This window comes from Amblyomma americanum, chromosome 7 (genome assembly GCF_052857255.1).
Source record: "Amblyomma americanum isolate KBUSLIRL-KWMA chromosome 7, ASM5285725v1, whole genome shotgun sequence".
Lineage (NCBI taxonomy): Eukaryota > Metazoa > Arthropoda > Arachnida > Ixodida > Ixodidae > Amblyomma > Amblyomma americanum.
In genome coordinates, this window is record NC_135503.1 from 151,672,246 (window position 1) to 151,694,367 (window position 22,122).

The 22,122-nt window shown below is 50.7% G+C and overlaps 1 protein-coding gene across 1 annotated transcript in view; it reads left to right on the forward strand.

Annotated features, from left to right (window-relative positions):
* Positions 1 to 22,122, forward strand: part of LOC144098176 (uncharacterized) — a 103,876-nt gene that overhangs the window by 70,035 nt on the left and 11,719 nt on the right. The window contains exon 13 of the mRNA XM_077630695.1: positions 17,593 to 17,779. Coding sequence (XP_077486821.1) covers positions 17,593 to 17,779 — 187 coding nt within the window. The remainder of the gene's footprint in view (positions 1 to 17,592; positions 17,780 to 22,122) is intronic.

Consider the following 22,122-nt stretch of genomic DNA (forward strand, 5'->3'; position numbering starts at 1 on the left):
AGGCCTGGTTTCTGAAGTGCTACGCTCATTTTGTCAAAGTGCCCCAAGATTTCACTCCAGAAAATCACCATGAATGTAATCTCTAGTTTTGTCATTTTTTGAAGAGAGAGTGTGCTTCGTTCCTAGTGTCACCGTTTTCTTCCTCGTTCTTTGATATAGCTTCAAAGCAGCACAAGACTGCATTTAAATTTTTCAGAATGGCCTTGCATGATTCAGCGTGTCTCGACCACCTGGTCTCAGAGATACTTTTCAAAACAAGCTGCTGGCCAGTTCCGCCCATGCTGTCCAACAGATACCTCCATCGCTTAGGTGAGACAGCAAAGAACACATACAGTCTCTGGATTACAGTGGAAAATTTGACTGCCTCAAGGCAACTGTCAACGCTACACGCACCAACTAAGTTCAGTGAATGACCAGCACACGGGACGTAGACTGCCAATTCGTTCAGGTGTTTGATTTGAGCTTGCAGTCCTTTGTATTTTCCTGACATATTACTTGCATTATCATAAGCTTGGCCCCTACAATCATCAATTGAGATGGCATTGGTCATCAAGAGGGACATCACGGTATCGAAAAGATACAAGCAGGTATGCGATTCGATTGGAACAAATTCAAGATAGCGTTCGTACACTTTCCCATTTAAATATCATAAAACAAATGACAGCTGATCAATGTGAGTAAGGTCTGGAGTCAAACCAACAATTAAAGAGAAGTATTTTGCGCGTTTCACTTCGTCAACGAGACGTTCCTTGACAGCCTTTGCCATATGCTCGATAAATTCATCACACATGGTTTTTGACAGATACGATGGGTGACCTTTTCTTTTGTTCCCGTAGCGTTTGATGTGCTCCTCTAGAAAGGGATCAAACTTGGCAATGGCCTCAAGCACTCCCATATAATTGCCATTTCTCGGTGAACCAAAAATCTCCTCACTGCCCCTAAACGCTAGGTTGCGCTCAGCTAGAAGCTTAACTACAACGACTACATGCTTCAACACCTCTGTCCAGGAAGCGGCCTCAGTGACAAGATGCTTAACCAGCTTCTTGTCTTTTGTGCTGCTCGAGTTAGAGCGGGCGAGCCATGCTGCCACGCAGTTCCGGTGCTTGACGCAATTTTCATTTGCGCAAACCTTTTCTTCTGCTCTTTTCCAATCAGAAAAGCCGTGCATGGTGAAAGCACTGGACTTGGTTGAAATCGAAAATAGTTTGCACATGAAACAGTAAACGGAACCCTTGGACTCCGAGTACATTAACCAGTGTCGCTAGTACGCCTCCCCATTTACAGCCTTTCGCACGAAAAGGTGAGGTGACATATAGTGTTTCTGAGTTTTGTATTGCCTTTCAGAACACGGAAAATTTTCTACCCGATTTTGAAAATACAATCGCCCTTTATCAAGGCATACACTCCGAAAGCTGTCAGTAATAACGTCTGGCCACTTAGCAGGGTCACCTCGGAGAATCCCGCAACATACGTTTTGCTGTGGGGGTGTCTGTACTTCTCTGTTGCCGCAACGAGAAGCCGCCTCATTCGTCCTCTCGAGGCACACTTTGTGGGTGGGAACATGATTATTCGAAGCCAAACTAACAGGAAACAAGTGAGTTGATTTTTGGAATGTTGTTTCCTGGCACTCGTCAGTAGAAGGAGGCTCATCGGGGAGGTTTGGCACCTGTTGATCAGCAGTAGTAGAAATTGGGCGTGGCGGACCGGACACCTGGAGCTCTGTGGCAGGGGCCCGGCCGAGTAGCATAGACGTTGCTGACTCAGGAACAGGACAGGGCTCGGTTACCATCGGTTGCTCAAAAATATGGACGACCGAGGTTGGCACCATTTTCACAGGATCCAGACAAGTAAGAAGAGTGAAACCTTGCTTCTTGCCAGGAAACCGTGGTGATGGAGTTGGCAAGTCCTCCACAGAAGCATAGTCGGTACTATTAGGAGCTTGACACAGACTCTGGGTAGAGCGATCATACTGCTCCACGGAAGCTGCATTCAGTAGGTACTTTGTCATCTTTGGTAGCTTCTTTTCACGTTCTTCTCCTTCTAACTTCGCCTTTCGTTTAGAGGCACCACTTTGATGCTTCCGACCAAGCATTTTCTCATGAAGGGATGCTAATTGTTCACCACACCGGTCACTTCGTCAGTCCGACGCAACCACAGGTGTCCAACGGTGGCCGTCCCGATGACGCACACGCTGCCTGGATGATTCGTGGCTGGCCGAGAGTGGTGCGTCCCCCGGGAGCCGCTAAGCGGGTGGGCTTATTCAAGCTTAACCGGCGGCTCGGGGCTGAATGCTGAATCGCAGCCCGCGATCAACTTCCTTTCGTAGACGCGCGCCTCGTCTGTCTGTTACTAGCGCCAAAGCAGGCGTACACATACGCGTAGAGTTCCTTGTACAAATTCTCTCCTCCGTACAAACTCACTCCTTCTCCCGTTCCGGTCTCGTCTTCCTATTGGCTAGGAGCAGTCGTCTGTTCTGGAAGGTTCTCGATATTTCTTTCGCCCCGTCGACGCTGAGCGAGAGAACGAAGGGGAGAGGGCGACTCCTAGTGCAGGTGTCCAATGGTGGCCGTCCCGATGACTGGTGCACGCTGCCTGGATGATCCGTGGCTGGCCGAGAGTGGTGCGTCCCTTGGGAGCTCCTCAGCGGGCGGGCTTATGCAAGCTTAACCGGCGGCTCGGGGCTGAATCGCAGCCCGCGATCAATTTCCTTTCATAGACGCGCGCCTCGTCTGTCTGTTACTAGCGTCAAAGCAGGCGTACACATACGCATAGAGTTCCTTGTACAAATTCTCTCCTTTGTACAAACTCACTCCTTCTCCCGTTCCGGTCTCGTCTTCCTATTGGCTAGGAGCAATCGTCTGTTCTGGGAGGTTCTCAATTTTTCTTTCGCCCCGTCGACGCTGAGCGTGAGAACGAAGGGGAGAGGGCGACTCCTAGCGTGGGCAACTCCTAGTGCGGGCGAAGTTACGCGCTGTCCGTCGTTTCTTAGTCATCTTTTTCTACTTCTTTCTGGAAAGTTCGGCGACCAGTTGACCTACTTTGTCCGTCGAGCGCGTTTGAGGGTACGCAGCCACTAGGCAGGAATGAGCCCTGGAGACAGGCCTTTGTGTCCAGCTCTCCAACTTCCCCCTTCACGCTTCCACAACCCTAGCCTGAACAGTGAACATTCCATGCTCCATGGCACGCGGACAAAATCACGTGTGACGTCTTCTTTCGTTTCCTGCCTAGCCGCTGCCATCAGACTCATCGGCTGTCGGACTCATCCTCCCCCGCCCAAATTACCATCACGGTAAAGAAAAGTCGAATGGGAAGCACTATTGGGTACTGCAGCACATCCTTTCTATGAGAAGGACCGCGGCGGAACTATTTGAGAGGTGGTGACGAGGGGCAAGGGAGATTTAGCTCCTCATCCCACATTACATGTTTTAGGTGTTTCCCCCTTGTCCCTCCTCTCCAGACAGCACTGGACAGACGGACTGACAGGAAACCACGAAAACTCTTCCAAGCAAAAGCACCTCGCTTCGTAAGAAAGAGGGCCCCGCAAGGGTGGCGGGGGATTCCTGTTTTTGCTGCTCGACAAGCTCTCCCCAAATGATCAGGCTAAACGCATGCTGTTACATTAGGCGGGGGCCCACACGCCTGCTCATTCTGGTTTTCTTGCTTCATACATGTCGCTCGAAGTTCTGTTGCCCATGGTTCCATATACTAAGCAGGTTAGAATAAATGGGCCCCCTTCTACTGTCCGAGGTGAGGCCCTGGGCTGCAGCCCCCTTAGTTCCCCCTCCTTAATCCGGCACAGGGGATATATAGCTTGGGGGTTGAAGGTAGTTTACTTTTGTGATGCCAGTGCAATCATGAAATGTATTGTATAGTAAGTTAACACTGAGACATTTTCTTCTGTGGCTCAGCTCTCGTCATCCCAAGCATTGCTTAGCACGAGTAATGCTTAGTTTCCTATTATAATTACTTAGAACAAGACGGGCAGCTCGGTTTTGGACAAATTGTGGGGTCACTCTGCGTCCAGCCGGCCGGGAAGGCGAGCTTCCGTGCAAGCTACACGCAGGCGTTATTTAAGCACGCAACACGTTTCCCCAACCCGTGGCGCAGAGTCGCAGCCACGGCAGGTCCGGACGAAATAGGCAACGGCAGGGCACGCTAGGAAATAGTTTATTATCCTAACGCGAGGTAAAGCACACTGCGGAAGAATGTTCTATCCGTAAAATAGATGTTCAGCAGCTCACCAAGTCGTTGACGTCGACCGGCGTTGGTGTTCGGGGGCCGGCGGGCAGCGGAAGGGGTCCGTGGGGTAGTTAGGTCAGGTCCGGCGGCGAGAGAGACCTTCCCGCCGCGCGATCACGCCTTTTATCCCCTCGGTCATTGCCTCCCTCGCAGCAAATCGTTACCGTCAAGCTTAGGCGTGCTACCCTCTCCGCAGAAGGCGACGCGCTGCCGTGACGTCACGTCAGTGCTGGGGCGGAAATGAGCAGAGTCGCGGGGGTGCCTTCTCTCCACATTCCTGGTGGCCAGCGCGCCCGTGTAGGTCACGGTCGCCGCTGGCGCGGGGGACGAGGAGGGGATACCCGTGTATCCCACATCCTCCCCTCCTTAAGAAGCCTCCCGAACACAGAAACAGGGGCAACATTACTTGATCTCCGCCATCCTGGGATCGAAGTTCTTCAGCTCCCGCCGGTGCATCGGTTGACGGCCGCGCCACGCCCCCGCCGATCAGCTGCTTCGCTCCGAGGGCTTGGCCTCCCGCACGATGACGCTTGGAATCTTGCTCCCTCTCACGGTCTTCCCAGTGCGCGCGGCTGCGCCGTTCCGGCGAATTCGGTCGACCGCCTCCTTGGCGCCGGCTGGGATGGCTTGGAGGCCAGGTCCATGGCTGCGCCCCTGAGGTACTGGGTCAGGTGGCTTCAGGGGCCAGGGCTGCGGCGCTTTATGGTTGAGGCCGCGGTTGGGCTGCCCTGGCATACCTGGTCAGCAGGCGAGGACCCAGGGTTGCGGTGGTAATGGGGCCCCACAGGCGGTGGCGCACAGTCGACGGGTGGGCAGCTCCGATGCGTTGTGGCAGGTAGCCGGGGTGGCCAGGGTGGCAACTGCAGGTCGCGGGCGGGGCGTAGCGTCGAGCCTTGGGCGCGGCGCGTTGCCGAAGCTGGATGGTGGCTGGTAGTGGAACGGTGTCGTTCCGATGTGCCCTGCTTCTTTTCCATCTGCGCTGTAAAAGGTCCACACAGATGTAGCCAGCTCCCGCAGCGCGTGCTGCGTGGCTGTTCGACCCTCACGAGAGTCATGAGGGTTAATGCAAGTCAGTCTTGCGTGACACTGATCGGCATGAGCGGCCCGTACGTTCATGCATCTAACGAGACTGCCTGCCGGCTCGCGCCCTCGCTCTAGGCTGCGCAGGCAGATTCTGTTTCTGCCTAGGGCGCAAGTTATAGCGGGACGCGGGGTTCGCCGGCTGATCGCAGATCTCGTTATCTGACTGCGGCGCGGGTCGGGCTGTGTCCTCTACCCACTCATCTCGCTGCACGTAACGTTTCAGGTCGCATACGTGCACCGGTCCGCCTGTCGGTCTCGACCGCAAGTCCTCGAGCCTGTAAACGAGCGAGGAAAGTTTCTCTCGCACGCGGAACGGCCCGATCCATTTCGGCGCCAACGAGGCCGCAAACTGTTTGCTAGCGTCGCTGAGAACGTGCTGGCGTCGAAGCACCAGATCGCCCACTTCGTAGTGAACATCCCGGTGCGAGCGGTCGTACTGTGCTTTCTGCTGCGCCCTAGTGGTGCTCAGGTTGCGGCGAGCCTTGCGTAAGGCCTCCGTCATCTTAGCGCGCAGCTGCGTCGCGTACTCAGCTCGTGCTGACGAAGCGACTGGCGTCTTCCTGCTGTCCGATAGAATCCGGTCCATCGGATTTAGCAGCTCTCTACCCAGATTGAGAGAACACGGCGCATACCCAGTCGAGCGGTTAACGGTCGAACGCAAAGCAAACGCGATCTCCGGCAGATAGGAGTCCCAATCTTTGTGCCTCTCAGAGTACGCGACAAGCAAGTGCTTAACGTTGCGATTGACTCGTTCCGTGGGGTTCGACTGAGCATGATAGGTGGTCGTTTTCTTGTGCTTAATGCTGAGTGCAGCGCACGAATCAACGAACACCTTCGCAGTGAAGTAGGACGCGTTGTCCGTTATCAGCTGCTCTGGGAAACCGAACCTGGTGAATACGTCCATCAGCTTCTCCATGATCACTCGTGCCGTCAGCTTTCTAAGGGGGAAAAGTTCAACCCACTTGCTGAAGTGATCCGTGACCACCAGCAAGAACTTGTTCCTACTCGGTGTCATAGGATACGGTCCCATGATGTCGCACGCCGCGATTTGCCACGGAGTCTGGCTGTTAATCGGGTGCATGAGGCCGGGTGGTCGTCCGCCTCGGGGCTTCACACTTTGGCACACGTGGCACGAGCGGGCGTAGCGTATTACGTCCCTTTTCATGCCAAGCCAGGTAGCAAAGCGACACAACTTAGTGTAAGTCTTGGGGCCGCTTGCATGCCCAGCGATGCACGAGTCGTGAAAGTAGCGTAACAGTGCTGCTCTCAATACTCGCGGTATCACCACCTTGAACGCCTCGTTTGTGTCGTTCTCGGAGGTGATATACCTCAGCAGGACGCCGTCGGAATCCAGCAGATACGAATCCATCGCGCTCACAGCACTACCAGCTGTTCCCCAGCGCTCCGCACCGACAGCAAAACCAGCTGTCTCCTTGTGCGCGGCGGCCCTGCCGCCCGGCTCCCGGAGCCCGTCGAACACCTTTCGACAAAACGGATCCTTCTGCTGAGCTTCGAGCAGCTCCTTTCTGCTGAACACGATCCCCACGGAACTCGCGTAGTCCACGTGGTTCACGCTCTCGCCCTGGATCAACGGTTGGTCCGCGTTCCTTACATGGGCTACGGCTCGGGTCAGTCCCTCGCTCTCCCCGGCTGTCGGGCGGTCGGTCGCGTGACCTTCCTCGCACTGGACAGGCGCTCGCGAGAGTGCGTCAGCCACAGCGTTGTTTTTCCCTTTGCGGTAGCGCACGGTGAAGTCGTAACGCTGCAGCAACAGGGACCAACGCGCTAGGCGGCCGCTCGGCTCGCTGAGTCGTCTCAGCCAGGTGAGCGCCATGTGATCCGTCTCGATCACAAATGTCACCCCATCGACGTAGTAGTCGAACTTACGCAGAGCGAAAACTATCGCGAGACATTCCTTCTCTGTCACCGAGTAGTTTCTCTCTGCCGGCGTCAACGAACGGCTCGCGAAAGCTACCGGACGGAGAACGCCTTCATGCTCCTGAAGCAACACTGCTCCTAAGCCCAGGTCGCTTGCGTCGGTTTGAATCACAAACTCCCTGTTTAGGTCGGGTAGCTGCAACTCAGCCGTGTCAGCGAGCACTTTGGTGAGGTTGCGCAGTGCATCCTCTTGCTCGTGACCCCAACTCCAGCGCTCGCCTTTCTTCAAAAGCTTTGTCAAAGGCGCCTGCAGCGCTGCGCACTCTGGGATGAACTGGCGATAAAAGTTCGCCATTCCCAGGAAGCGCCTGAGTCCGGCTATATCTGTGGGCGACGGAAACTTAAGCAAAGCCTCAAGCTTATCGTCGCACGGCAGAATGCGGCCTCTGTCGATCGTGAACCCCAACAGTGTTATTCGGGTCGCGGCGATCTGTGCCTTCTTCGGGTTCAAAGTGATTCCCGCGGACCTCAGCCTCTCTAGGACGTCCCTCAAGTGGCACAGGTGTTCCTCGAACGTTTTCGAGTACACCACGATGTCGTCTAGGTACGCGAGCGCATGTTGCCACTTCGCATCTCCCAGAACACGGTCCATTAGGCGCTGATAAGTAGCGGGTGCTCCTACCAAACCAAAAGACATTCTCTTGAACTGGAAAAGGCCTCTGTGACAAGTGAAAGCAGTTTTCTCCTTGTCCCGCTCATTCATTTCAACCTGAAAGTATCCGCGGCTAGCATCGAGCGTTGTGAAGTACTTCGCCCCACCTAGGTTGGACACTAGGGAAGAAATGGTGGGTAGAGGGTAGGCGTCTTTCCTCGTAACCTCATTCAGCTTGCGGTAGTCCACGCAAAGTCGATATGTATCGTCTTTCTTTGGAACCAAGACTACCGGGAAGCCCCAAGGGCTGTTAGACCTCTCAACAACGCCAGTGTCGATAAGTTCGTCTAAGGCGCTGTCCAGTGCTTTTCTCTTGGCCAAGCTAATTGGTCTAGGATTGCACTTCCAAGGCAGTGCGTCACCCGTGTCTATTCGGTGCCTGACTAGGGTAGTGAGGCCCGGGCGGTCAGTGAATGTCGCGTTGTACTCGTAGAGGAGCGATGACAAACGTGCCTTCTCCCTCTCCGTCACGCTGTTCACTTCCGACAACAAGGGGTGCGCTGACCTTCCCTGCGCGGCAGAGCAACTTTCTACCGCGGCAACCTTCTCTCTGCCCTCTCCCTCAGCGGCGATGGTCCGCTCGCCTCCTGGATCTCGGGCTGGCGCGGTGGATTTGTCACGGTCTCCCCCCGCTCGCGCCGCGTTCGGAGTCTGAATGGTGTGCGACGCCGCGGGCGCTTTCGCGAAAGGCTTCAAGGCGCCTGACGTGCGCTCCCTGTAGCCTCCGCTGCTGATGTCTATCACAATACCTGTCTTGGCTAGGAAGTCTCGTCCAAGAATTACAGGAACGGATAAACAGGGAAGATGAACGAGGCGTTGCGCCGCACGCGTCTTTCCCAGCGAACCACTATCCTAGCTGCACCGCTTGATTGCGCTGTGCCGCTCGCGAGGCGAAAAGTGGTATCGCACTCTCTCAGCCGGATTTTGTTCTCGCGGAGATGGTTTAACACCTCGTCACCGAACAAAGAAGCGCTTGCTCCTGTATCTAGTAACGCGGTGAATTTCTTTCGAGCTATTGTTAGCTCAATGAACGGCGCTGACAGGTCAACAGAATTTCCTACGCGACATGCCAAAGGCGCTAGCAAACCGGGGTTTTCTGTGCACGCCGCGCGGAATCGAAGGTCGATCACCGGCGGCTTTGGCCGTTTCCCGACCGTGTTTGGTCACGGGCGGGAGGGCGGCCACACTCGCGGGCGAAGTGTCCCGGCTGGTCGCACCGGTAGCAACGGTTGCCCGGGCCCCGACGGGCTAGGCGCTGGTCGCCCCGTTCCGGTCGGTCATCTCGAACTCGCGGCGCGGATGGTGGGGGCCGCGTGTCGGCCTCGCGATCTCGCCTCGGTTCATTCCGCTCTGCGGCAGCGTGTGCTGTTCGCAACGCGTAGCTGAATGGGTCCAAAGCGCGGTCGGTCAACTCCCAACCCCATGGGACACGCTCGTCAGCAAACTGTGCTGACGCTTCAGTTCTAGATGGACTGCGCGCTGAGCTGCCATTCCACGCGCAGCGCGGCTCAAGTGACAGCGATGCGGGTGGGGGCGGCCGATACGCTCGCGCAGAGAGGATGTCTCCCTGAATGCGCTTCGCCTCAGCTGCCAGCTCATCCAAATCTCTGAACCGGACTCCTCTCAGGTAAGCCGTGAAAGTCGGGTGCGCTTGTCTCGTGACACGCTCAACTTTCTCCGTGTTCGTGGCGCGAGGGTCAGCGAGGCGATAAAGTTCGTCCATCGCTCGGACGTACTCTAACAGAGACTCGTCGGGGTGCTGGGTTCGGAGCTCCAGCTCTCTCCTCAAACGCCACTCATAGTTTGCGGGAAGGAATTCGTCGCGGAAGCTTGCGCAAAACTCCTCCATTGTCCTCGCTCGGTTGCCGGCTAGTCGGTACCAGCGGGCCGCTTGCTCCGTCAAAGAAACAGGCACAACACGCGCGAGCATTTCGGCGTCTGCGATTCCTGTCACTTGCTGATAATGCAGCAGACGGTCGAGGTACTCATTTGCTCCCGCAATGTCGTGGTACCCCGTGTAAATAGGCAAGTCTATCCTAACACGTGGTGACTGGGCCGGGGCTTGCAAATTGTTTTGCAAAATACCCGCTAGACTCTGCATAACCTGCATTGCGTTCTGCAAGAGCACCTCGGATGATTGCGGACTAACACCCCCGGAGTTGGGCGCAGCCGCTGATGGCGTCGAATGATGTGGCCTAGCCGCCTCATTGTTCGCGCCGCGGAGCGGCGAGGCGCCCGATGTGGAGCCCCCCATGCCAGGCCTAAGTCCTACCAACGCGTCAGGGGATGTTACTCGGCTATTCCGCGTGGAACGCCCAAGATTCACAAATTCAAACCCTTCCAACGGCGCGTCAAGTAGGGAGCCCTGGTTATGTGCCGCTGGCTCTGACAGCATAAACAAAGACTGCAAGTCACTCCTGTCGGCTGCCATCCTTTGTTAGGGCGACGGTAGTCGTTCGCTCCAACAAAGGTCACTGCTCGATTGCCTAGTTCGCCCCACGTTCGGGCGCCAAGATGTGGGGTCACTCTGCGTCCAGCCGGCCGGGAAGGCGAGCTTCCGTGCAAGCTACACGCAGGCGTTATTTAAGCACGCAACACGTTTCCCCAACCCGTGGCGCAGAGTCGCAGCCACGGCAGGTCCGGACGAAATAGGCAACGGCAGGGCACGCTAGGAAATAGTTTATTATCCTAACGCGAGGTAAAGCACACTGCGGAAGAATGTTCTATCCGTAAAATAGATGTTCAGCAGCTCACCAAGTCGTTGACGTCGACCGGCGTTGGTGTTCGGGGGCCGGCGGGCAGCGGAAGGGGTCCGTGGGGTAGTTAGGTCAGGTCCGGCGGCGAGAGAGACCTTCCCGCCGCGCGATCACGCCTTTTATCCCCTCGGTCATTGCCTCCCTCGCAGCAAATCGTTACCGTCAAGCTTAGGCGTGCTACCCTCTCCGCAGAAGGCGACGCGCTGCCGTGACGTCACGTCAGTGCTGGGGCGGAAATGAGCAGAGTCGCGGGGGTGCCTTCTCTCCACATTCCTGGTGGCCAGCGCGCCCGTGTAGGTCACGGTCGCCGCTGGCGCGGGGGACGAGGAGGGGATACCCGTGTATCCCACAAAGTTCAGGTTCCGTTTTTAATGTTGTGGTGTTAGGATCCCATACAGTGCACGCATACTCCAAAATGGAGCTAACGTTTCAGAAGTAAAGTCTTTCGTTCAGAGAATGGGGAACGGTTTTGAAATTGCGATAAAGAAACCCAAGCATTTTTGCAGCTTGCGATACTGTGTAGCCAACGTGTCTGTACCAAGATAAATTTGGTGTAAGGATTACACCCAGGTATTTAAACTCATGCACAGTTTTCATTAACACACCGTCAATGGTGTAAGCTAAGTCAGGCGGATGATCACGTCTTGAAAAGGACATGTGTACAGTCTCCTTTAATTTAGTATCCATCTTCCACATCTGGCACCAATCGACAACTGAATCAACATTTGTTTGTAGAACCCTGGAATCATCACTGTTTCGTACTGTTCTGTACAATATACAATTGTCCGCAAAAAGACGCACAGTGCAGGTCACTCTGTCGATAATAGGATTCAAGTAAATTAAAAACAACAAGTGAGCAAGCTTGGAGCCTTGAGGGACCCCGGATGTGACATCAGCGCATACGGATTGGTAGCCATTGAGGACAGCGTACTGTTTGCGAAAGGACAGGCATTCACATATCCAGGATATAACCTTGCTAACCAGTTTGTACTCATGGAGCTTTTCTATTAACATATCATGCGGAGCAACATCAAAGGCCTTACTAAAATCAAGAAAGACACAATCAGTGCTGTTTCGGTCATCAAGAGCTGCTGCTATCTCATGAACAAACTCGGTTAACTGAGTGACGTGTGAAAAACCCTGATGGAACCCATGTTGGGAGTTATCCAGAAGGTTGCATCTGTTTACGTGAGCTATGATGTTCGTATATAAAAATGTGTTCAAGTGTTTTACATGCAACACTTGTCAGTAATAGTGGCCAATAGTTATACACGACATTCCTGGGACTACTTTTATATATCGAATGACCCGGATAGTTTTCCAGTCTAGAGGCAAAGAAGCGGTGCTCAATGATTTTTCAAACAGCACGTGAAAGTACAAGCAAATTATGCTGCCACATGACTTCAGTATAAAGGCAGGGATATTGTTGGGACTGACTGACTTATTAAGTTCACATAATAATTTTAAGATGGTACCTTGAACTTCAAAACTAATTGGAGGCATTACCTCACTAACAGATGGTCTGTCAAAAGAGATGTGACAGTGAGATGGCGGATAGAAAACAGAATATAAAAAGAGTTCTGTAAATTGGGTTTTTCTACAGCATCGTCATGTATAATATTATTGTGTTGTAAAGGCGGTACAGGCGGATCACTGTTTGTATTACTGCGTATGTGCTTCCAAAATTTCATAGGATTACTTTTTACCCTTTCCTCAAGAGCTTTAAGAAAGGAATCTTAAGGCTGTTTAGTTCCAGCTTTGGCACAAGCAGTTAAGTCGCACAGTTTGACCTATGTGCTGGAAATCTTGTAGTGCGATATTTTCTGTAAGCTTTTTGTTTCTTTTGGATAAGGGCATGCAGCATGCGAGTCATCCATGGCTTATCATGAACACCGCTTAGGGTACGAACACACGAGGGAACAAACTTGTTGATTAATTCGATGATTTTCTGCTTGAAAGTGCACCAAAGGTCTTCAATGCTTGAATCTTCTGCTATGGTTTCAAAAGTTGGAAAGTATAAAGTATAAGCCTATCAAAAACATTCATTTTGCCCATGGTAACGAAAAAGTTAAGAGACAGGAAGAAGGCAGAGTGGGTCAGGGAACAAATGCCGGTTAATGACATCCTGGTTGAAATCAAGCAGAAGAAATGGACTTGGACAGGGCATGTGACGGGAAGGCAAGATAACCGTTGGTCCTTAAGTGTAACAGACTGGATTCCATGAGAAGGCAAGCATAGCAAGGGGCGGTAGAACGTTAGGTGGGCGGATGAGATTAAGAAGTTTGTAGGGATAGTGTGGCCGCAGCAGCCACAGGACAGAGTTAACTGGAGAAATATGGGAAAGGCCTTTTGCTCTGCAGGGGGCGTAGTTAGGCTGATGATGAATGGAGCCATTGGAGAAAAAAATTGGAGGGAACAGTAAAGTTTTACCTTTAAGACATGATGCTATAGCGTTAATGGGTTAATAGAGCCCATATATGCGGAAATGGTCATTCGCAATTTAACATTCATATATCCCTGGGAGTCCCCATGCCATTGTTGGTGCAGTGATGCAGTGGTCAAGTGATGCGCTGCCGCACCGCGATGGCAGGTTTCTGCCATCAGCAGGGCCTGTGCGACCAAGGTTGTTTTTCTCGAGCAACCAATCATTAGTTTAACTGCCACCTGTCACAGTGGTCAGTCTGCTTGCGATCCAGTGGGCAGTTTGTGATGGCGCCACAAGGTCACAGGACTCAGGTGGTCTACCTAGGTTGCTTCTCCGGGGATTTTTTGGTCACAACAGCTCTGCCACTGCTGACAATACCAGTCTTTCTGCAGAACTGAAGCCTTAACATTATCGTGTTAAAACAGGGGGAGGGGAAAAAGTGAAGATTCTTTCAAAAACTCTGGTTGTGCTGTTATTCTTGGGTTGTTGCACTGGGTTGCGTAAGTGGATGGGACATCACATAGGTTTTCATATTGATGGCTGTGATGGAACTGCTGCTGAACCATCGTGGTAGGGAAGACATGACGTTTTTTTCGTGAGGCTGATGCGTACAGCTTTGGGCATTGTGTGTACATGCAGTGAAGAAGCCAAGTAAATTCTGTAGGTGGGTGATGACAGTAAACAAACAGCGCATTGCCAACAGACGGTGAGAAAGTGGAGGCTTCCGACCTGTAGAGGCATGTGTGCGAGGCAGCAGAGCAGTGCCCGAAAACGCACAACTTTAATTCAAGAGCTTTTAAATTTGGATTGAATACTCACAATACCCTTCACTGCCATGAAAGGCCATTTTGGATTTAAATGGAGGCAATGCAGATTGACTGGCTGCGATAGGCCATAGGCTTGGCAATTTGATTCTCATTAGACAGTTTTAGCTGTCCGTACGCAACGGCTTAGCGTACGCAAGGAGTTTGCGGGGACGGTAGTGCGCATGCGCAGAACGCAAGCGCAAGCCCTGCGTCTTGTGTGCGTACGCTAGCCAGCGGACTTTGCGTTGCGGCGCTTGCGTGGCTTGCGTACGCTAACTTTGACAAGATGGCGGCGCCCTGCTCGCCCGCTTCGGAATAAAAACATGTCGCCGCCGGATTCTCCGACGCAATAGCTCGCTCAAATGGTAGCGGTTCGCTTTTATTTCGCCTACTCTTGCCCACACACAGTGGTATAAGCGATAACTAGCCCCTGTTTTTCAGATAATTTGGTGATTTTCAAGCTGCTAGGCCTAACTATATGCAGTGTGTTTTCCTCGTAGCAACGACACCTGGCGAAGCAGTTTTCTGGCTTTTAGCCAGTTCTTACATTTTCTTCGGTTTGCATAGTTTTTCTTCTTGGAACAAAAAAAGACTCACAATGCACTCACACTAGTTATTAGTAATCACGAATGAAATGTTCTTCAACCGAGCGTTGATGTGGTTTGACGTTTCGTAACTAGATGGCGCCACGTGCGCCTGAGGGACGCTACGGCACGGTCAGCTAAAACTATGCTTCGGAGCGGACAGCGTAACGCACGCAGCGCCGTAGCGCTTTGCGTACGCAAGCACTTGCGTACGCGCAGCTAAAACTGTCTATTGTTGCCACCCGAGTTAATGGTAGGCTCTTCGTTGTTAACTTGCTCCTATGACTGAGTGTAAGTCCTGCTTAATAGCCAGCTAGCTGTGCTATGCATGTCAAGAATACTGACCTTTTAGGTGAGAACCATGCTTTGAAAATAGCATCTAGCATACTTTTATCGGTCTAAACTGAAAAAAGGCAGTTTGCCACAGAGCAAAATAAAACAAAAAGTGCAGTGACACTCAAGTTCCATTCACTCAAGCCAAAAGGGAGAAATAAAATCATTTTTTTTAAGGCGAAAGCCTTTAATGGCTTATACTGTCATCCGTTCGCAGAGGGCATCACACGTTTATTTCGGGAACCAGAAAAGATAGCAGGGAAAAAATGGTTGCTTCCGGTAGAGGAGGAAAAAATGAACTTAGAAGCCAAGTTTGATGACTGTAGAATAATTAGTTAATTCATTATAAACAAAAATGTCGAAATTGAGCGATATAGCCACAGGAACAGTGTGACGTCACATCCATCGGAAGTCGTCACGGCATAGTGAAAATTGTCACAGAATGGTCGGAAAAATGTCTGATTTGTGTCAAATTAGATGGAAAATAGTGTAAATAAGCATAATTAACGCTTAAGATCCCCTAAAGATGTATAATTTGGGTATCGATATAGCCATGGGAACGGTGTGACATCACATCCACGAGAAGTCACGGCATAGTGAAAATTGTCACAGAATGGTCGGCTTTCACCTCTCAACACTTTAGTTGCCAAAGTGTTTTGTAATTTTTTTTTGATGGAGATGCTGTCAGCCACGTAGGAATTCGAAGTTACAGTTTTTCCTTTTGATTCGGTTGGATGTTACCAACATAAGCTTTGGCAGAACATTCGTTGCCTTTCACAGTATTGATGAACCATTGTTCATGAATTGAGAGTGCTTGCCAAATGCACATGAACCGATCCTTGCTATTTGGGCGATTTCCTTGCTGAGTTTGAGATCTGTGGAGATTAATGTCTGCCCTTGCCACTTCCTGGGGCATGTGCCTGTATTACTGCTAATGTTTCATAACGCTTGGAGGTGGTACATAGACTCTGGCCATATCCTGCACGTTCCTCTGTGACATGACTGATGTAATGAATGAATATGGCCGATTGCATACCATTCTGAACAGTTAACCGATGGTAAGAGTGGATGGTAAGCAAAGGGAAGAATAGCCAGAGGATGTGGAGATTAGCAATCCCTTTTGGATGGGATGGTTGCAGCTGCCATGGAGCAGGGCTCTCCTGTATAGTTAGTGGATGCGTCTGGGATGTTGATGGAGTTGGGTTAAAGGTCATTAAAACTTGTTTCTGGGCGAGTTGGTACATCCTGATTCTGTTCCACAGGGGTGGTCTATGCTATTCCCATGACGTGTGGAAAACTTTATGTTGGCCAGACTGGCCGGTGCATCAGTGATTGTTTGGGGAAACATGACTGAAATTTAATTTATTTTAAGGACAAGTATGCATATGTGGTTGCGCACGCACGCAAACAATGCGTGGTTCAATTTGGAGAGACCAAGATTCTCGGCAGGAGTGCTGTCAAGACGGTTCAGGTCAGCTTGGAAGCGTACCATATAAAGAAATATGGCAGCAGGTGCATTAGCACCTGATTGTTATCACTCCTTGAAGCAGAGGTCGACTTTTTAGAACCGGCCACACGATTGTGTTTTTTTGTATGTTTTGATTTTATTGTGTTGCTTGCGTGTGCGTTCTTCGATGCTGTTATCATCCCCAACTCTTTCGCTCCCATCCTTTTCCCATCTGTTCCTTGCCTTCATAAGGTCTTCCCCTTCCTACAATAAAATTCAGCTGGGAGTCAGCACTTGTCTCTAGTGTTTCGTCTCATTCTGTTATTTTTTCTAGAATCGGGTTAAAGGGCAACTCTGGCATTTTTTCTACTTGTTCTGATTTTACTTCACTTCACTTTATTGCCTTAGAGGCCCCCAGAATTGGGGTACTACATAAGGGTGGGTAACATATAGTAGAACGAATTATGTACAAAAGTAAAACATGTAAATACACATATGTTCACTGGTAAATGTGTAGCTATACAATTCAGAAATGCGGACAGGGAAGTGATTGCGACGATGTCATGTGGAAGGCCGTTCCAGTCCGATTCTGACGAGGGGAAGGAATGATGTGGCAAATGTATCAGTGCGCGCACGTGACCAGGCAACTTGAAGGGGGTGACCAGTGAAACTTCCACACTACATTCTCCACAGTTTTTTGGTCCTTTGGGGCAGTGTTTTGTTTCTGTGGAAACGAATTTTAAAATTTCTTAAATGGTGAAATTGATTAGGAAGGATGAATTGGAGAGATGTGGGAGAGGTCTTTGTCCTGCAGTGGGCGTAGTCAGGCTGCTGCTGATGATGGTAATGATGGGCAGCCTTGCGTGTGTGACGTCACTGACGCACAGCCATTGATATCCACTCTGTATTTGCTGAAGGACAAAATTTCGAGCTCGCTTTTGGTCATTTCTGACAAATAATGACCTAAGCTCTCATTTACAGGTGCCAGTTTGGCTAGTCAGTGCACACCTGAGTGTCTATAACGTCATAGGATGGTCAGTCATGACGTAAGTGTTTAGTTTAAATCCAGTTTCGGTTTTGATTTCCTCGTTTTTGCTTATTTTGAAAAATGTTTTTTTTTTATACCGGAGCAAGGGGATTCTGGGGAATGTAATGTGATTGTCAACTCAAAATGTTCAAGAAACTACCGAGTTGGGTCTTTAAGGGAGCTCTGGGGTGCAGACCTGCTCCTGCCATTGGCGCTTCCTCTATTTGTGTGGCGTGGGCTTGCTGAAGGAATTTTGCATCCGATTTCTTATCCGGTCGCTTGGACCCATGGTCTCCCTGCAGAGCCCTTTGATGATGGGAGCAGTGAGAGCGAGGCATCGGACCAGGAGCAGGCCGAGTACCGCAGCCGTGTGCAGGATGTGAGCCAGAAGAAGGCAGCCCCTCAAGAGTTCTTCCGCACGGATGCCTGCATCAGTGATGCCGGGGGTGATGCCCTGCTGGTGGCAGCCAGAGAGCCAGCTGACGATCAGTGAATATCGCCTATTTGTTTCACGTCAGTCAAGCCGGTCTTATAGAGAGCATCATTAATGTGAAAGCATTCGATGGCTTATCGACATGAAAACCCAGAGGCGTTACAAAACTCGTGATTGGTCGAGGCAGTCAAAGGCGGGAAAATATGAAATACTACTTACAACTGCACCAATTACAGAGAGAATAGAATAGGATTGGAAGAGAATTGGAATAGAATTGCAGTGCTTTCGTATTATTCTCATGTAAGTCCCTTAACCCCGGTAATTTTTTTTTGCTCCTGTCATGTAGACAGTGCAGCACCTGCAAAAGGCAGCAGGCAAAAACCCAGATTCATATACAGGGTCCACAGGTTCACAGGGGAAAGAGTGTGCACAGCAGATGTGGATAGATGCGGGTAAAAATGCATCAGACAGTTATGTGCAAATTGTGGAGGGCAGTGAAGCAGCAGAGAGAGATAAAGTGTGCAGAGGTGTGCATTGACTCCTACAGGTTTATTTTATTTCAACATATAGTGGAACCTCATTATAGCACACAAGTAAAAATTCTTGAAACAGTTCAGTATTGCCAAAATTCATGATCTAAATTTCGTGAAGAAAGTACAGTAATTCCTCGTTAAACGAAGTCAGTGGGACGGTGAAAAAATTTGTTATAAACAGTAATTCGATATAATCAACCACCCGAGAAAATCTTAAAGCAGTTGAGCTTTAATTGTGCCGCAACTGCGTGGAAGTCAAAATGCAGTGTATTCAGTGAAGCAAAACTTTATTCAGGTGCAAAAAGGCAGTGAGCTTTGGCTGTTTCAAGTTCTTACCTGCGCTTGCAACCCCACCTCTAATCTGACCAAGCATTGCACGAGGCCGCGGTTGCCACCCATGCATTCAACCTTCGGGGTATTTCGAATCGTGCAGGCAGTGGCAGCTTTTATGGGGGGTCATAGAAGACTACAAGAATATCGCGCTGGAAAGCACAGCAAATGGCGTGGCTCGAGTCTGAGGGTGTGTTTGTTGTGCTCAAAAAACGATTAGCCGCTCATTGTGGGTACGTAGTGCGATCGTGAGAACTGAGCGGTCTTGCAGTAGATGCTTGGCATGATTACTGGGCAGCTTTTTCCCGAGGTGTGCAGCTGTGATGTTTGCAAAACGAGGGTTTTTCGGCACGCAGTTGTCGACGACATATGTGCTAATTCTATGGTTCGAGTGTCAATGTTCGCACAGCTTTGCATCCGTGCCGTTGACAAATGTCTAGGAACAAAATTCAATGACCCTACCACGCATTTAGACCGTTTGTCTAGTTGGATGGCGCGAATCAAGCATGACCTGCTCGAGAAAATCACCGGGGAAACACCATGGTTGCATTGACCCGCCATGTTGACAGCCTGACTCGCTGCCAGTGATGCTTGGATTTTTTGTGTTTTCGGCAAGTTGTCGCTCGATTTTCACCGTCAAAAGTGCAATGAAGCTAGGGGCGGTGTTTTATTGCAATGCAGGCCAATTATGGCGAGCGGTGAGCAAATTTCTAGACCGGCTTCCCCAAAGTCATCTTCCTGATTTGTTAACGTAGCTCCTCGTGTCGAACATGGCAAAGGGGCATGTGACCAGCAGTCGCTTGCGTCAAGGCAGCAGCTCGACAACACCGTTGTTCACACTTGCAAGCATGACCTGCGGGTCGCCTTCTCATTTGAAGCGAAAACTCTAGGGAATGACGTTATTTGCACACTTTCAAGAGTTTTGTCTGCTTTGGCCGATGTGAAACAATTGGGCTTAGTGACGACTACGGCAGCCAGGGAGCAGCTCCGTTTATTGCCCGGCGCATCCGTGGTCGACGTCGTTGCCGAAAGCTCGGCTCGCTCGCGACTCGCAAGTGTGAATGGGCTCATAATCGGAAAGACACTTCTTTTGTACTTTTTGGCACATTTCAGCGCCAGAAGTGCTCTTTAGAGCAGTAAAATTTTGCTCATAAAGTGCATTCTATGGAATGCTATGGCGCAAGTCTGCCTGCGGTCTTTTGGCCACGTTTCGGCATCTAAGAGAGCACGGATTTCTGACATCACAAAGCGCCAGGAAAACTTTATTCTCATGTGGATTCTGTGATGGGGGACACCAGCGATGCGACTGCAACCTATTTGGGCGAGCTGCACCACGGAATTTGACAGCTTCCGTTTGCTCTGCTGTAAACAGCTGGGGGCACTCGGCACTCGCTTGGTACTCGTTACTAGGCAGGTCGTCGATCGTAGGTTTAGTATTTTTGTGGCCTGTTCTGTGCCTGCATGAGACTAATTCGTCGGTGGTATTAATTTGGCACTGCATGCACAAAGGGTCACCCGCTCGGCAGCGGCTGGCCACTTCGCTCTAAGTGGGTCAATCCCTTTGTGCGCTTCGAGTAATGCGGCTTAAAATGCATGTGTGTGGGTCGGGACCGGAAGAAATTTTGAATAAAGCGATATTTCGAGTAAACCAATTTCGTTATAACGAGGCATTACTGTACGCAACTAGCAGGCGTTCAGAGGCAATCATGCACTCCCCAATACATTCATCGACCGATTTTCCGACTCAAGGGAACCCCAAAAAATGCTCCAAATATTGTAACGACGCAAAAAATTTGTGAATTCCAAAAAAAAAATCACTTTGGTGTGAGAACCAGCTACAAAAATCACGCATTTCGCTGTTTCCCGCGGTCCGCACCATTTAATGTCACCAATGTCAGACTGTGCGATGTAGCTGCGAGCCATGCCATGAATGCACCATGATGCACTCCCCACGCTGTGCAAAGCGAGGACAGAGTGTTTTATGGGGCGACAGCAGTTGACCCAGAGAGGGACTGCACTGGAAGAAGCTAGATGAAGGCGGCGCCTCTGGCCGCACCCTTACCTCCTTGTCCCCATTGCCACGCACTGCGTGCAGCATCACTTGAGCACTGTAGCGGGCACCGTCGCTGTCCCGTTTTCAATGTGATTGCGCCCTCTTCTTTGTAGCTAGCCGCCCCGATGGCCATGAACAGCGTGCCGTTAACTCAAATGGCAAAAATGAAAGTCAAATAGCCAAGCCTATTCGAGCCAGTCTGTCCAGTTGCCTCAAGATGGTGCCTTCAATGGCAGCAAAGGGCCGGCTGTTTGTGACGGTGGTCTCTGTGAGTATTCAATCCAAATTTAAAAGCTCCGTGTGGACAATGCTTAAAAATTGCTGCTTGCAGTAGCTCTCAACCAATTAGAGCAACAGCTCACTATGAATAGGAGCATCATTTTTAATTGTCAGTACTTCGGGGTTAATGAAGCTAGCTTTAATATTTTTGTGGTGCAGTGATGACTGATGAAATACCAATCGCTCATGCTGTTTTCTGAACCTTCTTGAATATCATTTCATGGTCCCTTAAACACCAGCTAGGATGTCTTCTTTGTATTACAGTCGCATCGCATTAAATATGGCATGTCAGAATGCAAGTTTTTGCCGTTTTGACGTGAGTGCAGGATGATTACTGAAAGACTAAACCATCCATGCCACTGCTTCTGGGGCACCGTCGACGGTTGCTCTAGTTGCAAATCATGGCATGCAGCACCACGCCCAGTTGTTTCTGTAGTGCAGCAAAGTCTGCTGTCTGAGTGGACACCATTTGGTGTCGGCGAGTTCAATATATAACTGTTTTATGGCCAACCACATTGGGTATATGAAGTAAAAATTGCATGTGTTTGCAAAAAATTGGGGGACACTTAAGCTCCACCTTTAAGGGCAAGACGCGACATTGTTAACGGGTTACATCAGTGGTTCCTCTTTCCCATGCAGACATGGACACTGTTTGCGCTTTCGCAATCACAATCGTTTAAAAGACCACACGGCATATGTATAAATCCCCCATTTAACCAAGCCGTACTAATGTGGCTGCGTGGCCTAGCGGTAATTTGTCTGACTCGCAACCCCAGGTTCAGGGGTTTGATTCCCGACCAATTAACCTAATTTTCTTTCCAACACAATTGGTTCTTGCAGCGTGGGCATTCGTTTGTTGCCTGACTGCAGCCGCATTGCACCGTCTGGTATTGTGACGGGAGATGGCACAGATATGATGAAAGCATGACCGTAGCTTGCAAGTGGAACATCAGGAGCGGAAAAGGTTGTGAGCTGGTTTTTCGCAGAGAAGTTGTTTTTTGAAGTTCACGGATTTTTCAGGCTGTTAGAGTGTTCAGGCCATTTTCCGAAAAATTTAATCAGCAACTGTATCGAGTTGCTCGTAGCACAGCACTGCCTTGGTGCTCGTGTGTGTGCGAGTCCATTTGCACATCCAGACTGACTGTACACTTTGTGTAGTTTTCTGGCTTTGTTTCTACATTTAGGATTGTGCAAACCACAATTT